This window comes from Drosophila sulfurigaster, chromosome 4, assembly GCF_023558435.1.
Source record: "Drosophila sulfurigaster albostrigata strain 15112-1811.04 chromosome 4, ASM2355843v2, whole genome shotgun sequence".
Taxonomy (NCBI): Eukaryota; Metazoa; Arthropoda; class Insecta; order Diptera; family Drosophilidae; genus Drosophila; species Drosophila sulfurigaster.
In genome coordinates this window covers 698,092-719,875 of record NC_084884.1, presented here as the reverse complement: position 1 = coordinate 719,875, position 21,784 = coordinate 698,092, and the positions used below count along the sequence as shown (strand labels likewise).

Genomic DNA, 21,784 nt, shown 5'->3' with positions numbered 1-21,784 from the left:
CAAAAGTTATTATACATATGACTTAAATAAATGCATAACATTCATATTTTCAAAATTAAAAGTTGGTATTAAATTAAACAAGTGAGATACCTGCTACCCATTTTGAATAAAAGCAATATATTTTGCGGAATTATTCTCAAAATATGCCGAATATACGCAAAAATGCTAAAAATATACCAAATGGTGTATTTGGTAGTATCGCATTCAAAATGAACCATAGTCGGCACAATACACCAGATTGTCAGCCAAAGCAACTAAGACCCCTAGTAAGTAGGCGTTTTTGCCATACAAAAATATTTCTTTAATAACTTCCACAATTTTTATCTGATCGCAACCAAATTTTTAGGAATCATAACTATATATAGTTACTTTTGTATATACCAAAATTCTAGCTTTAAAATTACGTTTGTTATTCGATTTTTTGATTTGCGGGGCGGAAGTGGGCGTGGCGAAAATTTGAAACAAACTTGATCTGCGTGCAAACTTAACAAATGCTGTCGAAAAAAAGTGTTCATACCGACAGACGGACAGACACACAGATGGACAGACACACAGACAAACAGACGGACATGGCTAGATCGTCTCGGCTGTTGACGCTGATCAAGAATATATATACTTTATAGGGTCGGAGATGCCTCCGATACGCACGGCCGCGGATGCGTTCAGCGACTCTATTGCTCTTCAGCTATCCAGGACAACTTTGCACTTGACCACATCAGAGTACATTGATCTTATTGCAGCCTGGCTGTCACCAAAGATATTGATCGAGTTATAATTGTGCTGTATACCCCGAGCCACTTCTGCAGCCATGTCAATGGCAAAGAATGAAGCTGCAATGGTCAGAGAGTTTATAGGAGGTACATAAGACCCTAATACCTCTTCGTGAAGAGGATAAGTCCGCGTTAATACTGAGCCCGGCTGCTTCGGCCCATGCCTTAACTTCTCGCACATTAAGTTCCATTACGGGACTGAGGGTGGTTGGGCATATCCCAGTTATCAGAATGCTTATGTCGTCCGCATAGGAAAATAACTTGGGAGCCCGTCTAGTGAATTTTTGTAATAGGCTATTCACAACCAGGTTTCAAAAAAGAGGCGATAGAACCCGACCCCTAAGAGTGCCACATCGCACTTCCTTTGTAATGGTCGAATCGCCCCACGTGGCCACCACCCGCCTGTCGCTAAGAAAACGGTTGATCCATCTATCAATCGCTGGAACTTTGAAATGGTCTACTTTTTCAATGGAGACTACAAGAACATAAAGAGCTGTCTCTGTAGACATGCACTTCGTGTATGCATGCTGGTTTGGGGCAATCAGATGCAATGTATTGCTCCTGATGTGCATATGAAGTAGGTTCTCCAAAGTTTTTAGCAGGAAAGAGGTTAGGCTGATTGGCCGAAAGCACTTAATGCTTTTTCCCGCCTTTGGCAGCATTATGACTTTAGAGGTCCTCCAAAGAGTGGGAATATGACAACATGCGAGGCACGCAGTGTAAATCTCCGATAACCATGGAACAATCGCAGATTTGCTGGCTTGCAGCTTTGCTGGTGAAAGTTCATCGAGACCGGGCGACCTTACCTTTGCAAAGGAGTTGATAGCCCAAATTATTTTGTTGGTAGTGATTAGACCGGCAGGGGTCTCATAACTGGGAGACTAGAAAAGAACTGCCAGTCAGTATTCTCTGTTCCAATACATCCCAGCACTGTGCTCCGTCGACACTCCATCGCCCGATTTGAACAGACTGGGACTAGAAGTCTGTTTGGACAGCAGCTTCCTCAGTCTGGAGGTGTCTTTAATGTTGTCCAGGTCTGTGCAAAAGGCTCTACATGAGGACCTTTTAGATGAGCGGATCATCTTCTTGTAGGACTTGTAGGAGAGATTTATACTCGTCCCAGACATAGACGTTGTCCGCCTTCTTGTCAAGTTGAAACATGGTAGTAAGCTCGCCACGAAGCGATGATAGATCTGGATTCCACCAGGGTGGCTTCGATCTTCTCATTGGTCTGGAGAGCCTACAGGATTGCCAAAACACGGAGAGTAGCCCATCTGAGAGGACATTAACAGATGTTTCTAGGTCCTGCACCGAGTTGATTATACTCGGCGGACCTAGAGAATTGGTAAGGAGACTGGAGAATTTTACCCAGTTGCGGAGATTTCTGAACGGCTCAGCCGTAGAGACCCTGTCTAATGGAATCTTAAACTGAATGTAATTATGATCAGATAAGGAGGGTCTGTTCTGGACTCTCCACTCTCCTATACTTAATGCACCCAGTCGGGATGGTTAGGTCGAGCACGTTACGAGAGCTGGAACCTACATATATAAGTCGATTCCTCACCTCTGTTGGCTAGACTCAGCTTATAGTTAAGGATAAAATCAAGTAATGACTCACTCCTTTTATTAATATCGGGACTTCGCCAAACGCTGTGGCGGGCGTGGCGTCCGTGCCGATTATAAGTTGTTTGTTATAGAAGCAGACCAATTCCACCAATCTCCGCAGCTATTTTGGTGGAGCAGGTTCATCGTGGATCATTTAGCAGGATGCTAGCAGCAAATATCCATCACAGCTCTCCAGCACCACAACGGTTAGATCGTCATTGCTAAAATTAAGTAGTAGATGAGCTTGTAAACCTTTCTTTAACAAGATCGCAGTTCTCGATCTTCTTACCAATGTTGGAGACGTAGAGATTGTAGTTTGGCGAATTTAGCGCTGCGACAGTGTTGCCCAACGATATCCACGGTCACTGGACCAAGCCGTGTCGGCGGAACCTTGCTCCAGAGCGGGGAGGAGGTCCGCCGAAGCCGTTTTCGATTTATGGACGTTGAGCTGCAGCACACTCATTAGAGGGTTGCAAACTTCCAGGGAGCCCGTTTGCGTGGACAGTTCCGCTCCCACCTCCTCCGTCAGTTTGAGGTGCAGGATGGCGTCGGTCATGCTCTCTAGACCGAGATCTACCTCCCTGACCTCAACGTGTGAGTCTTGTCGATCGGATGGCGTTTTTGAGGGAAGGTACACGCTCCCTAAGCCCCACGCCATCTTTCCGTTGCGCTTGTACAGCAGATCCTCGGTGTTCTTATTGATCTGAATGATCACGTGCTGCCCACTACTGGATATAGGTTCATCAACCTTCAGCACGTACCAATCACTCGTCGGAATGGCCGGGTTCTACTTCTTAAGCAGCTGAAGCGCCCGCTCGCGATGCACGGCTATAGGAAACAGGACTGTTGCCTTCGGCATAGACGGAATATTATTCCTGTCCACCATGTCCAGCTTGGCGCCCTCCCATAGTCCGTCCAGTTTGGGAACGATCGCTTTCAGCCAAAGCAACGTTAGGTCGTCCTTGCATGTCAGGATCTTGACACCATTTATCCTGCCAGTGCCTTAAAAGTAGGCATTGGACTGTCTGCGGCATTCTTCATCCTGAACAAGTTTAACACTACTTAAATTGAAGTTTAATATTGCAAAATTAAAACTTAGGCCGGAATTCAACCAGTTTTTCTTTTTAAATTAGATTTCCGTTTTTCATATATTTAATTATAAACGAAACTACATATGTGTTATTAATTAATGCCATGACCAATTTCACCATAGTGCAGCGGGCGTTTTCAATTTTATAGATGGAGGAAGCTCATTGTAGTCAAGCATGCTTTTTATCATTTTGAATCTATAAATTTTGAATTTGCAGACAATATATTAGTAAAACTACGTTCATTTAGTTAAAAATCAATTTATATAATTAGTATATCAAAATAAAACGCTGGTGTGGCTGCTGGAAAGCTGGCTAATGGCATTAAATTTTTTAAGTTAAATACGGAGGAGATAATGTTTGCTTTACATATATAACGGGAAACTGCAGACCCAGACTGGCTTTTTCAAATACCATTTATTTGAAAAAATTGCAAATAGCGGGCAGCGGGAAATCTGGCTTTTTTTACTTAAATGCTTTTTTAGATTTTTTTCTATTTGCCCAAAATTATGGGACAATATTTGCTGTAGCTGTTATGTCGATGCTTGCCAACATTTTTAGTGACAAATCGATTGTACAGTGTTGTTAAGCAATCTCAAAGAACGCGCCAATTCTTATCGTAGCGTCACTAAAGGCGAAAGTGAATTGATCTTAAGATCAGTGTGTTTTGATTGTTTTAAAAAGTCAAAAGACTTTAAACAAAAATATCGGACGACACGGAAGACAGTTACTGCAAATGTACTATCACCGCAAAACGTTCTGATTTGCGCGCCCATGTTTTGACCAAAAAACAAAAGTTAAATACTTTGAAGACGACAGCGCTATTCGTTTTTTTTACTCGTTGTTTTCTACTTAAAATGGAAATACATTTTATTCTAAATTATGCATTTACAGTTAGTTATGGCTTGCGCAGATTTGACAAATGCTGCTATAGATATAGTATAAGCTTCCTAATAAATTCCTAAAAATGATAGGAACTGGATGAACATATGACAATAAAAATGAGGAGAATGAGGATAGTTTTAATGAAATTCTCCAAATATTGTGAATATTAGAGCAGCTGCAGCTGCAATATAACCGATTTCATGCGCTCACCCTGTGACTATCAGAAAAATATAGAGAATCCAATGAATTGAAAAATCATCTTTTTATAGCTTTTTTTTCCTAATTTTTCAGCTTTTTGCATCGTTCTTCCCGTCAAAAACAACTTTTTTTCTCAAAAAACTTTGGCAACACTGACAATAGTTGACTCTCTTGGTGTTGTTGTTGGCTATCGTCTACTTGTGTTCTCAATCAGTGATGCCTATTTGTCCTTTTTCCGGACAGATCTGTCTTGTTTTTAACGCTTCATCCGGAAAACCTTGAAAATCATCCGCATACTTGAAATCTGTTCTTTTTTTTATAGATTTTTCATCCGGAAATCTGTTCTTTTTTTAAATCTAATATTAATTCTTTTTTTTAAATTAGTTGCTTTTGCGCTCCAATTTAAATTTATCAAAATTTGTATTATTAAATTAAAAATGCCAAAAGAAAAGTATAAGCAAAAGTTTCGGGATTGCTGCTATTGAGCCGGTTGGCCACCTAAGAGTGCACTAACCTAATTAAAAATGTAGTGTCTGTGCACTTTAATGAAGATCTACGTCTTGACCTGGGCAACGAAAATTTCAGTCTGTTAATCTATGAGTCTACCGATATAAGTATAACCAATTTGAACAACATATAAAAAGAGATTTGTATTTGGGATATGAATTTGAATCCAATTTGTCAAATTAAAAAGGGAAAATTGATGATGCAACAGAGGTAATAATTCGGCATACCTGTACAGATTTTGTGATCAAATTGATCAAGCAATTAAAGCAGAGGTAAATATGTTACTTGATATAAATTATATTTTTGAAATTCAAAAATTGTTGGATGTATTTCAGATTGCCGGACAATTATTCCACATTAAAAAATTGATGCATTGAAATCCAAAAAGAACTCAATTCTGCCTATTTTAAATATATTTTCAATACATTCTGAGGTTAAAAGCAAAATAATTTCACAATATCCTAATATTCACCTAATAAATTGGGAAAATATTGAAAATACTCAAAATTTTGGTCAGAAGTGAAGAGATATCGGAATTTTGCAGGCAACAACCTTTTTCTATCCTTTTTATAATATTTTTATCCTATTTTTCGTGTTTTTTTTCTCAATCTGTCTTATTTATTTTTCGAAAAATATTGGCATCACTGCTCTCAATATCGTGCTCTCAACCAGTGTTGCCGTCAGCTCGTTACAGAAAACGGCTAGATTGATTATAAAAAAGGATAGAAAAGGACAAAAATTTTAAAAAGGACAAAAAACAAGACAAAATATTTTTTCCATACATTTTATGTAATATCACTCTTTATTGGTTGCCAACTCGTTTAGAACATCGTCAATGTCATCATTGCAAGCTTCTATACTTTGATTTTTGTAGATCGGTTGCTTCCAATCATTTTAAATATTGCTCAGGATTTTCATATTCATGGCAACATACGCCATACGTAGGGCAAACCTAAAAAGAAAAACAATTTCAATATATGTGTGAAACAAAAGAGTATTAAAATATTTACCTGATCGAGAAAATCGCATTTAACGTTTCTATTTGCAGTCGGTCGCGCAATTTTTTTTACCAAATTAGCTTGGCTAAATACACGCTCAACTTCTGCATTTTTGATCACGACACATCCACTGCACCAGATCTGGCTGATTTAGCCATGAATCACGGAACTTTTGTTTGTAAACTTCTTTTGGCATCTTTCCGCGCAAATTTCACAATAAAAGTAACAACTGATAGCACTGTATATCGATATATACGATTTACGATTACAACAGGGTTGCATTAATTTAAAAGTGGTGCTATCGATATAAAAGTAATGTACATTTGGATTACTTTTCAGCACTTTACACAAAAATAAAAGCGGATAAAAAGGCCAGGCCAAAATAAAAAAAAGACTGATAAAGGGCTAGGGGATGTTTTAAATTTTTCCGGCTGACGCAGTTAAAAACCGGACAGATCTGTCCGAAAAAGGATAAAACGGCAACACTGCATCTCAATCGCAATAAATATAAGCTTATGACTAAAACTTTGTACGTCTGACTGGTTCGTCCTATCCTTGAGTACGGATCTCTTGTCTGGAATCCCCAGTATAGGGTTTATTAAGAAAGGATTGACTCAGTGCAGAAACACTTTTAATATTTGCTCTTCGTAGTTCAAATTGGAACCCTAATATTAAATTATCATCGCAGTAGACTTTTGTTACTAAACCTTCCTTCTCTCTCTGACCGTAGAACTATGCAAGGTGCTGTTTTCATTCAGAGACTAATTAATGGTTAAATAGACTCTTTGGAGCTGTTAAGTCAAATTAGTTTTGCGGTTCCGACAGGAAATAATCCCTTCCGTATTCTGTGTGTGAATTATACTAATCTCATTAACATAGTTTGCTCCGCAAATCTCTTCCTCTGCTTAAAAGTTATTATTAGCATATTTATCGAGTATTTAATTGTTTTTATCTTCTTATACATATATCCTAACATATTTTGCTTCCCTATTAATATAGTGTATTAACCCAGAAGTCACTCCCGTTCACAATGAATATATGTATTATTTATTTCTTTTGTTTCACACTTTTTCACTTTATTCTCGGACCGGCGATGCTGGTCCATCGGCCGTACGTGTTAAACTAACTAGAACATAATTAGGAGAGTAAATGAATCAGTCGTTGACGTCGGCGCTGACGTCGCCGCTACCGCCATCGCCCTCGCCCTTGGCAAGGGACCCAACAAATCGGAAGCCACGCATATCCAAGGACCCGTTGGAAACGGTGTTCTACTCATCGGTGCTGGATTGTTTGCTTGCGAGACCTTTTCCCGCAGAGAAGTCGGAATGATTAAACGATTTCCTCTCAGTAGGATGTTCCCGATTGTGGAAAGCTCGAATCGGAACGGGTAGAGGTTATTTGATGCGGCGGAAGTCCATGAATCATCTTGCAAGCAAGTAATAGCATCTACAATTTCTTCATCAAGGATGCTTTTCTCCGATATGCTCATTGACATAGGTATTGAGCTCTCCAGTATACGTAAAATGCTATATTCGGCTCTTGGCTCGAAATCCTTTGTCGATGATGTAATACACAGCCGAGACAAAGTGTCTGAGATGTTTTCCTTCCCAGCTTTATAAAAACTTTGAATTTATAAGTCTGAAGTCACAGAAGCCAATTTTCGATGCGAGCTGGTGGTTTTGATGATGGCTTAAATATTGTCTCGAGCGGCTTGTGGTCGGTAACCAACTCAAACTCTAAGCCGGCTAAGTAGTAATGAAATTTTTCTACCGCCCATACCAGTGCCAAGCTTTCTTTTCGGTTTGTGAGTACCGCTTCTCCACATCAGACAAACTTCGGCTGGTAAAAGAAATGATCTGGGGTTCGCTAGCTTCTGTAAATTGTAGCAGTACTGCCCCAGCGCCACCGGGCTTGCATCAGCAATCAGACGTGTTCGATGTTTTATATTGAAGTATGAAAGTCTGGGTATTTCAGCCAGCCGAGTTTTCAAATCGTTGAACGCTTCTTTCTCTTTGGGGCCCCAGACAAATTTGGTGTCTTTTCCCAACAATTTCCTCAACGGTTCTGTGCGATCGGCTAAGTCCGGAATAAACTTCCCGACGTAAGTGACCAGTCCTAGGAAGCTTCTCGTCTCCTCCTTATTTCTCGGGTCTCGGAATGAAGTGATGACATCTACTTTCTCAGGATCGACACTGATTCCCTTGTCTGATAGAATATAGCCTAGAAATCTTAACCGGTGTGTTTTCCAAACACATTTTGAGTCATTCAGTACCACATTATTATTCTTGAATATTGCCTGGACTTTCCTGACCGTCTCGTCATGCTCATCTTCATTTGATCCAAAAATGATGACATCATCTATATAATTAAGAACGTTGGGGCATGGTGACAATAACTCTTCAAGCCGTCGTTGGAATATCTCGGGGCTGAATTTATTCCAAACATTAATCGTTTGTAGCGGAACAGACCTCTTGGGGTTATAAATGTTGTTATCTGTCGGCTTGCCTCATCCAGTTCTAATTGATGATATGCATCTTTCAAATTGAGCCTTGAAAAGTATGTATCACTCTATGAGTTCATCACTTTCATCATCATCGCTGCAAATCCGGAAACATTCTTCCTTGGTCGGTTTCGTTCCGGAAGGAGCGCATTCATCTTGCACTTGCCGCACATCTATCCGTGATCGCTTTATGCCACCGTTGTTTGGCTGTGTGGACTGGAGTTTGAGATTCGTTCTGCACTTCCAGGCGAAATGACCAAACCGCAAGCATTTGTTGCATTTAACTTGTCCCGCCGGGCAGGTCAAGTTATCGCCATTCGACCACATCTGCCGCATTCTGTACCCTTGCTTGGTTTCCGGAATGATATTTTATTTATTGTTTTTTTCCGCCTTAGAAATCATCGATTGTGATTGCTTAATAATTTCTTCCTCTACTCTACAAGCTTCGATCACTTCAGTCAAGGTATGCTCTTTCTCCAGTAGCTTTTTCTTCAGTTCCAGCGAAGTCCAGGAGTCCATGATTTTATCTTTTAAACAGATCTCTTCAATTTCGGCCTTAGTGGAGCCGAAATTGCATTTCTGCATTTGCTGACGTAGCCGAATCGAAAATTTTGCAAAAGGTGAAAGGTTCCTAAACATATGCCGTTCGAAGGTTGAATTTTGTTTCGGTGATAATCATTTAGCTTTTTCACCAGCACCAAGAATACGTCGACTTCTTTGTTATTATCCGGGTCTACCAGAGCATCTGGTAAGGAGAAAGCAACCGTTTGCAATTGCACGCCTCCCAAGTAAAGCAATTTATTTCGTTTTCTGGTAGGTGTTTCAATCTCTTCAGCATCGATATATATTTGAAATGCGCGAAACCATTTTTCCCACTCGTTTCGTAACAGTGATTTTTCAATGGTTTCACACAGGAAAGGTTTGATTATATTTTCACTCATTTCCCTTTTTCTGCGAATTCTGCAAATGAAACGAAAACCAAAATTTCATTTATTCATTTTTCGCGGCAAACTGCCTCTGACTATGTCAGCTTATTACAAGGCTAACTGCCTTTATACAAACAGATTATTTCTCTGTTTAAATGTTTTTTTTTCAACTTACAACGTACTGTTGCTCAGTTAAGAATTTTATTTATTTCATCATTTTTTCATTTTTCTTTTGACTTGCAACCAACTGTTACTCAGTCACTCTTTTAATTACGCTTGTGTCTCTGTCCTTTTTTTCTCTTGACTTGCAACCAACTGTTACTCAGTCACTCTCTTAATTAGGCTTATGTTATTTTGAATTGTGATCAACTCTTTCTTTGCACTCTCTCTTCATTAGATGTTGGTCTTCCGCTCACTATCATTTTTTTTTATATACATCCTCGTTTACCTTACCACTCTTAATGTGAGCATTTACCGTATACTGGCAGTGGTAGGGCACAATAAGAGCAGAAGAACAAGTAGAACACAAGAAGAGAGAAAGAAAGAAAAGGAAAACGACACATACATTTGTACCAAGTACCGCAATATCACGAAATTACGTCTTGCATACATATGTATTTAATTTAAATATTGGCTACTGCTTTTTTTTTAGTTTTACCTCGTCGCCAATGTATTAACCCAGAAGTCACTCCCTTTCACAATGAATATATGTATTATTTATTTCTTTTGTTTCACACTTTTTCACTTTATTCTCGGACCGGCGATGCTGGTCCATCGACCGTACGTGTTAAACTAACTAAAACATAATTAAGAGAGTAAATGAATCAGTCGTTGACGGCGGCGCTGACGTCGCCGCTACCGCCATCGCCCTCGCTCTTCGCCACCGGTTCACACATATAGTATTACTAAATAGTGTATTTAATTAGCTGTCCACCGTCGTTTTAATATTTATTCAAGGTTTTGATTAATGCATGCTGTTTATAAACTTATTTTGTCTAGTCCGCGCGTCACAAGCCCGTGCTTGGTATGGTTGGGCCAATTGATGATATCGTCGTTAGTACGTCAACGTCCAAATAAATAAATAAAAACTTATAATGATTACCCATAGGAAGAAGGGTATTATAACTTTGTGCCGGCATAATATATGTAGGTATTTAGCAGCCGGAAGGAGCCATCTTGATATTCTTGATGAGGGTCAACAGCCGAGACGATATAGCCATGTCTGTCTATCCGTATGAACAACTAGATCTCAGAGACTATAAGAGATAGAGATATAATTTTCGACAGCACTTGTTATGTTTGCACGCAGATCAAGTTTGTTTCAAAATTTTGCCACGCCCACTTCCGCCCCCGCAAATCAATAAAATCGAATAACAAGCGTACTTTTCAAGCTACAGCTGCGAATTTTGGTGTATACAATAAAAATAATAATAATAGTAATTTATTAATTAATTTTATTGCGATCAGATAAAAATTGTGGAAGTAATTAAAGAAATACTTTTGTATGGGCAAAAACGCTTATTGAAGGGTTCTGAGATGCTTTGGCCGACAATCTGGTGTATTGTGCTGTATATGGTATATTTTGAATGTGGTACTATATCGATATACCAAATATACCGTTTGGTATATTTTTAGTCTTTTGTAGTATTTTCGGTATGTTTTGAAAATATTACCGGAATATTTAGCTTTTATTCAAAATGGGTAGCGGGTATCTCACAGTCGAGCACACTCGACTGTAGATTTCTTACTTGTTTGTCATACAAAAGTATTTCTTAAATAACTTTTACAATTTATCACAACCAAATTTTCAGAAACTGTAAGCACTGCACTATGGGCAAAAAGTCGCAAATTGCGGCATTTTTACATTTTTTTGTGTTCGGTATCATTAAATTGACTTTATTTTTGAATTGGAATACTTCAAGAATACTGAAACATATTTTTAAAAAATTTTAGACTTCGTTGGTAATTTGTTATTCGCCCATATTTAAAGACTATGGTCTGGACCCTCTAAAAAAAAAATTGGCGGGAAAATTTGTGATTTTTTCTGTCAATTTTATATTCAAATATTAAATCAAACAAAAAATCTTGAATATGGAATTTAATTGTTGGCACTAAATTTGTAGTACATGTGATATATTGTTCAATCGTACAATGTGTTGTTGGTATGTTTTTAGATCCCTGGTAAAAATGTATTTGTGTTTCTGTGGAGTGTAACTAGTGCGTCTAGGCCGGTCGAGGCAATATTAAAGCTGAATGTTATTAACCAAACTGTTAACAATCAAATAGTGATTAACATTGTTGCCCGTTTTTGCCCGATTTACGGCAAAACTCAATTTTGCAGTTGTATTTACTTCTTATTTTTCAACGTTGCTTGATTTTTGGACCAAAAACAACCACCAACAAACTGCTGTGAAGCAGAAAAGCCTGCGCAATGGCTTGTATCCTCGTTCATAATTGAGTTTTTAAGATGATGTTCCACGCGTAAAGTCTGGTCGTAAACGATTGACGTATACTTAGGCAGGACCAAGGTTATAGTGAAAATTAGCATTTGAACTAGTCTATTAAACAGAAAAGTCAATGCTATTGTTGCATGACGTTTTGAAAAGTTTTTATATAATTTTAATTGCTACATAATGTGAGTTTGAGGTATGCCCATCAAAAGTTAAAGTAGGTACTTGATGTACTTATACGTTAATACTTATAAGTAGTATCCAATGTCTCAAATTTTGCATAAAGTACTAGTTCATTGGCACCAAATTATGGAAACCTCCGTACTTCTTCTAGGGGCTCTCCGTGAAAATGTGTCAGAAGAGCGCAAAAATTGTACAAACTCGATATTCTCTTGCAAGGAAAAACAGCCGCCTGAATACTATATCAGATGTGTTTAATAGAGCATTGGGATCCTCTGACCCATTGCTTTCAACTATAAATCTAAAGGAAGGCCAAAGATTAAACTATAAAAAGCCTACCAAGAGATGTTATAGCTCTTTTGGAATCTCCTGATATTGAGCCTCCAATAACATGGGCATGTGTAGACAATAATGATAATTAGTTAGAAGAAGGCGGAGATAATGAACTCGAAATTTTCGGGCAAAGTTCCTGGAGTTGGAGGAAGAGCTTTGTGAAGAATAAATTAATAACTGGGCACCAAGGTATGGAGTCACAAAACATAATATTGGGCTCTAATTAATTTTTGATTTAATTTTGCATGGATCCAAATCAAATTTAAAATGCGAATTTGCTAAAAATATATTAATTTAATAAATTTAGTTTAATTTTATTAAATATATTACATTAAAATATTTTAAAACAAATTCTTAGAAAAAAAAATCGAAAATTATAACCTCGAGGTATGGTGGGGGGAAGAAAGGCGTGGTCCAATTGAAAAAGAAAAAATCCGAAATTCGATCTTTATTTTTTAGGTATATGTACAAAGTTTCATGTTTCTATCTTCAAAAATGCTAAAAATGCCGCAATTCGGGACTTTTTGCCCATAGTGCACTGTAGTTATTATTATATGTACCAAAATTCGCTTCCAGCTTCAAAATTCCGCTGACTATTAAATTTTTGCCGATTTGCGTGCGGAACATAACAAGTGATTTGGGTGCAAATATAACAAATATATAGCCTCATAGAGCCGGCGTTTCATTAATACAGACGGACATAGCTATATCGTTTCGGCTGATCAAGAATATATATTTTTTTTTTTGTCGCTACCCTATACGTACCGGGTATAAAAATGATAAGGGACAAGCTTGCTGGTACAATATATAAAACAAATTATCTAAAATTATTTTTTTTCTTTTTGTTAAACAGGACTCGTTTGGTGCGGCATTCATATCGATTGTATTTCAAAAATCAAAATTACTATAGGGTGTCAAATTTGGATGGACGCATCGAAAATGCCGATCATAGGTAAGTAACTAAACATTACTAAGTCTAGAATATTTAAAGTAATATTGGGGACTGATAATAAGTCATTTTTCTTTGCTTTTGTTTCAGACTTACCGAAGATATTTCTGTTTTTGCCAGCTCTGTAGCTCATTTATACAGTAGTTTAACTAAGCCATGCTTCGATCTAATGTTAATTGGTTTGGCATTAATGAGATCTTCTAGACAAATGAAGGCAAACATTTTATCAGGTAAATATCCTAATTTTGTTGAGAAGATATTTGTATACCATTCCCATTCTTGGGTAAAAATACTATCCCTACTTTATTATATAAATTTTTGTTGCAACAAATATACAAATTAACAAAATCGATTAGATTTTGTTAAAAAAGTGCCAAGTGCTTTATTTCGGAGTTGGATTAGAACTAACTTAAACAATCTAAATTATTAAAAATTAAAGCTCTGCTGCTGAAGTGACTACTTGTGGTTCGTCGCTGTCGCTGCCGGATGTAGCCGCGCTGGGTGTCCGAGGCTTGGTCCCACGGTTTGGGCGTTACGCAAGGTGCTGGACATTGGAGATGGTTTCTGATGACGAGGCGCACGTGACTATGGTTATGTGCAGGCGCCGTTGGTTTGGTCGTTGCTCCCACGGTGTTTTATGCTAATCGGAGCGCGTGTTGTCTCGGTGCATTGGAGTGCATTAGCAGTGGCGATGCATGGTTATGGGATTTGGTAATGTGTGGCCTTAACTCCTCCCCTTTAAATGCGGACGTCCTCGGCCGCCAGTTGTACTTGACTTTAATTTGTTGGTGGACTGTTTACTGGGTTGATGATTACTTTCGCTGCTCTTGATTTTAGAGCTCGAATTGCCAGTATGATTATGGACATCAGCAAGAAGATTTAAATACTAATGTTGGTGATTGTATTTATCTCTTGTTCTTCCTTCATAAGCTGGATTTCTACAGTGTTGTTGAAGTTGAGTTCCTTCACCATTTCCAGCGATAGGACTTGTTCTATCTCGCTCTTGTTGCCAACGATTTGTGGCATAGGTGGTAAAGGATCAACGTGACGTACTCTCTGTTGGTATAAGAGATTCCTTTTATTGTGATCGATGCATTTTTGGCTTGGACAAGGTAAGATCCATGTAGATGCAGCTGTTCTTGGTCAATGTTGATCGTTCCATCAAAGTCATTCCGGGATGTGTTGACTATTTATTCGCAGACAATTAGGTTGTTTCATTTGCAGTAGTGCAGTTTCGGAGGTATTGTTACTTAGGTCTATTAAATTTTCTCGTTTACATATTGACTTATCATTAATTGTTTCGCAAGTTTCTTTGATTCCAAATATTGTTTCATTTCATTGAATTATTAGGTCGAACTTGATTTTATTAATTACATTTTCTTTTTTTTATTGGTTTTATTAATATTCATTGACAAAGGTTTTCTTCTATTGTGGGCAGACTGATAATACAAAGAATGTCTTTTCCGTTTGAAGCTACTTTAATTTTTGCGAATTCAAGTAATTCCTCTATATTTATGAACAAATTGTTGGAATTTTTACTAACTTTTCAATGAATTGAATTTTAATAGTTGATAGTAGAATGGAATTTATTTTCTTTGTCTTAGCCCAATTAATTTCATAAATCATATTTGTAGGTTCTTTAAAAATTTTCAATTTATAATTTAGAGTTTCTATTTCGATATTATTGGTTGATTGACTTTCTTTTGATAATTTTAGTATGGCGTTTGTCGGCTTTCTCGGATTTCTTTAATTTTATCGAATGAATGAATTAATTTTTCAAATTATTTTTGTAAACTATTTTCCCTGATTTCGTTTTAATGGTAGAGTTACCATTTTCTGCAACTATTTCTTTTTTATATCTCGAGGAAATTTTGGAGCCTAATCTTTTGTTGATTTTGACGTAAACTTCTTTTCCTATTACATATGATTTGAGGATGTTTTTGCTAGCATTATGGTAATTTAGATCGGATATTCTTGTTGAGACTCGACCGCCATCTCCTCTGAGAAGTGTGGTAAGAGGCTTTGCTAGTTTAGCATAGTCTCTTATGAAGCGTCAGTAATATCCAGGCAAACCTAAGAATGATCTTAATTCTTTTAGAGGATTGGGTATAGGGAACTCGGAAATAGCCTTAACTTTTTCCGGATTCGTCTTAACGTCATTTTCAGATATTGTGAGTTCCAAGAAATTGACTTGTTCCTTAAAAAATTCACTCTTATCCATTTGGACATTCATGTTCGCGCTTTGCAGCGTTAAAAAGACTTGTCTTAAATGGTTTGCATGTTTCTCCTCTGTTTTGCTAAAGATGATTATGTCATCTTTGTAAACATTACAGATTTTCCTGATATGATCTCTTAGAATGCCGTCTAGAGCTCTTTGGAAGATGGATGGTGAATTTTTAAGTCCGAAGCGAAGGCGAGTGAACTCGAACTTTCCTTCATTGACTGCGAATACTGTCTTTTTAATGTCTTGTTCTCTTAACAGAATTTGAGGAAACCCGCTCTTTAGGTCGAGCACTGTGAAGAACTTATTGCTCCCTAACTGCGCGATGATTTCTCCTATCTCAGAAATTGTTTCAGCGTTTAGCTTACGGTAATCAATTACAATTCTGTATTTTCTTTTCCCCGAAGAGTCTGCTTTCTTTGGTACAACCCCAACTGGGGCATTGTACGGGGACCTAGAAGGCCTGATTATACCGTCGTCTAACATCTCTTAAAGCTGCCTTTCAACTTCTTGTTTGAGCGATATAGGGTATGGATAGTGTTTAGTGTGAATTGGCTTATCTGACTTAGTTCGAATTTCTACGACTACTTTAGTGGAGTATGTCAATTTTCGTCTGGCTCTGCAAATAGTGTTCTGTAATTTGCGGCTAATTTGTTTATTATTGTCCTTTGATTTTCGGACATATGGTCAGTACGGATTTTAATGTTCTTTACTGATTGAGCTGGAACTTGTTGGATGCGAAATTGTCACCATTTACTCTAAGAATGTCGTATCTAACATCAATAAAAACGTTGACTTGTTTCATGGTATCGTTGCCAAGGATAGCATGGAAGGTTTTTAGAATTGGTAGTAAAAAGAATCGGAATGGAATATCGTGAAGACGAAGCAGGTTCAAGAATGTGTGGTGCGTGATCGCTATTTGACCTCCTATGGAGTTTGCGAAAAATGTTTCTTTGTTTGGTTTAGGGAATCTATAAACGAAGGTTGAATGTAGTTCTGATTGGAGCCGGTATCTATTAGGAAATTAAGGTGTCTTCCGTCCCTCGTTCTACATTGAAAATATAGTAGTGAGGAACGGTTTAGACTAAAAATTAACATCAGACAAGTCTGTCGTTCCTATTTCGGAGTCATAACAGGTTTGTTCCATATCATCATATGAGTCTGAGAAACCTGCTGATTTAATGCATGCTTAATATTCTTGTTCACCACTGTTGTAAGCATATGCGTCTGCATTCAATTCTTATTCTGTTGGGTAGTCAATGTAATGTTGCTCTTAAGTGTACTGTTCTGTTGGGTCTCCTGTATTGATATGAAATTGTCGTTGGAATTTTCGAGGTGGTCCCGAAAGTGGAGGGGACGTTTACCAGCGGTAAAATCTTGTTGTGGGCGAATAATATAATTTACTCTATCTGAATGGATTCAACCATCGACTTCCATTTGTATTGGTTCTGGTTTTGAGCTAGTGGGCGCAGAGGCGCTGAGTATAGTATATATATTACCACAACAGCTGTTGTGGTAATTGAAAAAAGTGTCTTGCTTGATTGGAATTTGATTGATATTGTTGGTTAGCGGGACGCTGTGCATAATAAAGTCTTGGATCGAAATTTCGCCATTGACTCTGATTGTTGTTATGCATCGGATTGAACGCTGTATGCTTAGCAAGCGTTTGACTTGTAAATTGTGTAGGTGGTATAGGTGGCGCTGGATGCCTACCTTTTGGCAAGAAAGCATTTCTTTGATCCTGATTGTCAAGTAGGTTATACAGATGCAATGCGTGGCTAAAGTCTCGAGGTTCCTTGACGGCTAAAAGACGGGGCAAGTCTCCGTTGAGATCTCGTACGAAAGTATCAAGGGCTTTGCCTCGGTAACTGATCGTCAAAGCTCTTATGGAGTCTACAGAATCTTCTTGTACGCCAACTTGATTGAGTATCAAGGATAGTTCGAGAGTATATTCGAGATATTCGAGAGTCTTTAGATCTCGCTTATCCGCATAGTGTTCTGTTAAGTATTTGGAAATGGCTTTCCAATTCAAGGGGTGTTGTATGATTCCAACACAGCTAACGTAACTAAGTACTATCTATGCGTACGCTCTTGTCCTGCGAATTCATAATTCTGTCGACATTTTTCTTCTAAGATCCGAAAGAAGTTCTGTCTCCCGAAAATTCTTTGATTAGACGCGTTACGTCTAGTACTTTCTATTCTGTGTGGGACTTACGTACGGTATGTCAGTTAATGGTTCCTCTGCCTCTACTCCTAAAGCTCGTCTAATGACTTGACCTCCCTGAAGGGTGTCGGTAATCATGGTTCTTATAACATCCCTTAACTCTGGAGTGGCTATATGTGTGCTAGCCATGGTTGGAACAGCTCTCTGTCGACTAGTGCCTGCAATACCTAACCCTGCCATTGCTTCGGACAGATCTTTCTGCATTTTCTCTCGGTTATTTATTGCGCAATTCAGAGGAATAGCACGATTGATGATATCGATGAAAGTGAAATGTGGTTTATGGTTAGGTTTATGCGTTTCTAATTGAGACAGTGTATAATTTTTATTTGTATTTAAAACCAGTGGCTAGTTTGCTCCATCTAGCTTTGTGGGTTTTATATTTTGTTATCTTTTTACTTTTATTGATCTTTTGTTTTTAAAACTAGTTTAGTTTTACCGTGTGTTTAGCACGTTGTAAAAAATTTTTCTATTAATTACTTAGTATTGAATTTTTTGTTTTTCAAATATTTCTTATTTCAGTTTTAATTTTGATTCGATTACTTAATTTTTTTTGTTTTCAAATATTGCTTTTGTTTGACTTTTAACTTTATATTTTTTTATTAAATTCAATTTTCTTTTTTCGTAAAGTTATTTACTTTGCTTGTTGCTTGTTTTGCTTTTTTCACAGTTTTATTTGTATTTAATATTTTTTTAATCACTTAATCAATATGCTAACGCTAAAAGATACATCCGGTGAATATCCCACCGCGGTCCTCTGGGTGAATCCTTTTTATCCTGTGGCGACAGCGACTTGTGGATTACTAAGGTCCCTCGGTGACACTTTCTTCGTGGTGTCCTGTGGACGGGCCCTACAGGACGTCAACGGCAAAGTTTTTTTTATTTGGACCACGTTCGATTTTTCGCGGCAGCGTTTATTGTATCGGCACTATTACTCGCGGTTGTTAAATAGCGGCTAATTAAGGCGCTCTCACTTTAATAACCTGACTTTGACGACGCGATGAACGGGTCTCTGCTCGGGCGCCAATTAACAAAATTGATTAGATTTTGTTTAAAAAGCCAAGTGCTTTATTTCGGAGTTGGATTAGAACTAACTTAAACAATCTAAATTATTAAAAATTAAAGCTCTGCTGCTGAAGTGACTTCTTGTAATTCGTCGCTGTCGCTGCCGGATGTAGCCGCTTTAGTTGTCGCGCTGGGTGTTGGTTGTCCGAGGCTTGGTCCCACGGTTTGGGCGTTACGCAAGGTGCTGTACATTGGAGATGGTTTCTGATGACGAGGCGCATGTGGCTATGTCTATATATTGTATTAAAATTATGTATATTAAAGTTATATTTTACAACAAAAAGTGGTTACAATTAGCTTAAATTATATAGCAACATCTTTTTATCTTTGCCGCAGTATTTTGTACATGCTATACATCACTATATTTTTATACCCGCTACTTATAGGCTAGAAGGGTATTATAACTTTGTGCCGACAGGAAATGTATGTAACAGGTAGAACGAGGCATCTCCGACCCTATAAATATATATTCTTGATCAGCCTCAACAGCCGCGACGATCTAGCCATGTCCGTCTGTGTATCTGTCCGTCTGTCCGTGTGAAACACTGGATCTCAGAGACTATAAGAGATAGAGATATAATTTTTTTCGACAGCATTTATTATGTTTGCACGCAGATCAAGTTTGTTTCAAATTTTTGTTACGCCCACATCCGCGTGAGCGTTTTTGTGAGCGACCGATAAGTCCGACACCAGGAGTTATCGCCTAAGCTGCCATACTTTTGATGGAATGAAAAGCAAGTTAAAAATACTTGTATAATGAAACGGATGGCATTCAATTTGTTGAAGTTGGGTAATGTATATTTTATAAAAATTAATTTATTTAATTTAATTACTTAAGTGCTAAACTGTTTAAAAAAATTGTTGGAATAACCGGAATGTAATCCATTAAAATGGTGACATCCCCTTTTTTGAAAAACAGCTGATTACCGTTCAATTGATTTTTTAAAGACGTTTTGTGATCGGAACGTTTTGCTTTTACTGCTGAAACAGCTGACTTGTGTTTTGGTCAGCAGTAAACAACGCAAAAATGTCTTTCCTATGTCCAATTTGCTGCATGAATATAACTCACATAAGGATAATTTTATTCTGCATAGATGATTTATGCTACGCCTGAATGAAATATATTTGCCTTTTGTCTTTTTGCAATTAAAGATTTGAAACTTACATTCAAAAAAAAACAGTGGAACGGCCACTGCTAGATCGTCTCGGCTGTTAATGCTAATGACTCCTTCTACCTGTTACATACATTTTCTGCCGGCACAAAGTTCTACCCTATGGGTAGCGGGTATAAATATCCATTTTAGTATATTTTTCAAAATTTTTGTGGTATATTCTAGTATCTATCTAGTATATCTTGAAAATATAACGTAATATTTTGTTTTTATTCAAAATGGGTAGCGGGTATCCCACAGTTGAGGACACTCGACTGTAGCTCTCTTCTTTTATATATCTACTACTCGACCCGGCGAACTATGTTCCGCCCTTATGACAATAAATAAGCAGCTTGTGCTTTTTTATTATTTCATTCATTATTATTTGTTTCTTAGAACATAGGTTGCTCTTCACCTAAGTACCTTGTGATAGACGACATTTTTGTTTTATTATCAGGCGCAAAACAAACAACGCAGATGGACCATGAGAAAAACATGAATGTTCTAGATTGGCGTTGTGATTTGTTGATGGTCATGGCAAATGCAAGACGTATCGGAAATTGAATTCTTTTAAATTTAAACGGCATGTCGGTTGAGATTATTGGGATCCTCGGAATAAGAACTTCCTCACTTTTGAATTTTCCTATCATTATCGTATTGTAAACTACATTGTTCATCAATTTTGTAACCACCAAACGCGTACCGTTGCACAGTTTTGGTTGGTTTATGTTTCTAAGCATGATTACTACGGAGCCGACCTTTAGGCGTAAATTGTGCGGTGGTAAGCCAGGCACATTCAAAGAATTTAAAACTCAATTGGACAGTTGGTGGTTTCATCTTCATTTGTGACGCTGTCAATAGATTTGAATGAATGCATTGTTCCAATAATCTTATTTTGAATTATGTAATTCGCTAAAATTGCTCGCTCACTCAACCATTCATTATTTTTGTAGTTTGGAAATACATTGTTGATAAGTTCGTCTTTTGATGAGACAAAATTGCAGAAATTATTTGGAAATGATATTAATTCGCTCGATTCATCGACAGGTACTTGACCATTATCGATAGTTAGCAATTGCTCCGAGAAATCTTCAGCAGATGTATCATTAAGCAATGTAACTCTCATGTTTGTTGTCAGCTGTAGTTTCTTTCTAGCGCCATAGATTTGACGATTTGAGGCAAGCGTTTATTTCGTCGGCAGTCGTAGATCTTGGAATTACTGGCAGTATTTGGTGAAAATTGCCAGACAGTAAAATCAGTGCTCCTCCAATCTCAAGTCATTGCGTAAACCTTTTAATGTTCGGTTAAGTGCTTCTAATGCTCGTTTATGCGCCATTGTGCATTCGTCCCAGATGATGGTTTTCGATGCTATTATACTTTGGCTATTGCTGAGGGTTTTGCAGTATTACACGTTGGTTCTTCAATAGTGTGAAGACTTAAAGGTCATTTTAGTGCTGAATGAGCCGTACGGCAATGTGTATTCCAGAAGAAGCAACTGTAACCGCTATGTTTGATATTGCCCGAACAGTTGCTAAAACTGACACGAGGAATGTCTTGCCAGTACCACCAGGGCATCTAGGAAATATAAACCACCATTTTCATCATCGATTGCCTTCATTAAAGTATCATAAACTTGCTTTTGTTGGTAATTCAATTGGTAATTCGTTTGAACTACTAAATCTTATGCTTGGTGATCATATTGACGTTCCCGTTCCAATTCTCAATTAAATGTGTCAT

General features: G+C 37.7%; 1 protein-coding gene across 1 annotated transcript in view; it reads left to right on the top strand.

Moving 5' to 3' along the window:
• The window catches only part of LOC133846910 (ATP-binding cassette sub-family D member 1), a 41,970-nt gene that overhangs the window by 6,076 nt on the left and 14,110 nt on the right, over positions 1-21,784 (top strand). The window contains 2 exon segments of the mRNA XM_062281623.1: positions 13,294-13,392; positions 13,480-13,619. Coding sequence (XP_062137607.1) covers positions 13,294-13,392; positions 13,480-13,619 — 239 coding nt within the window.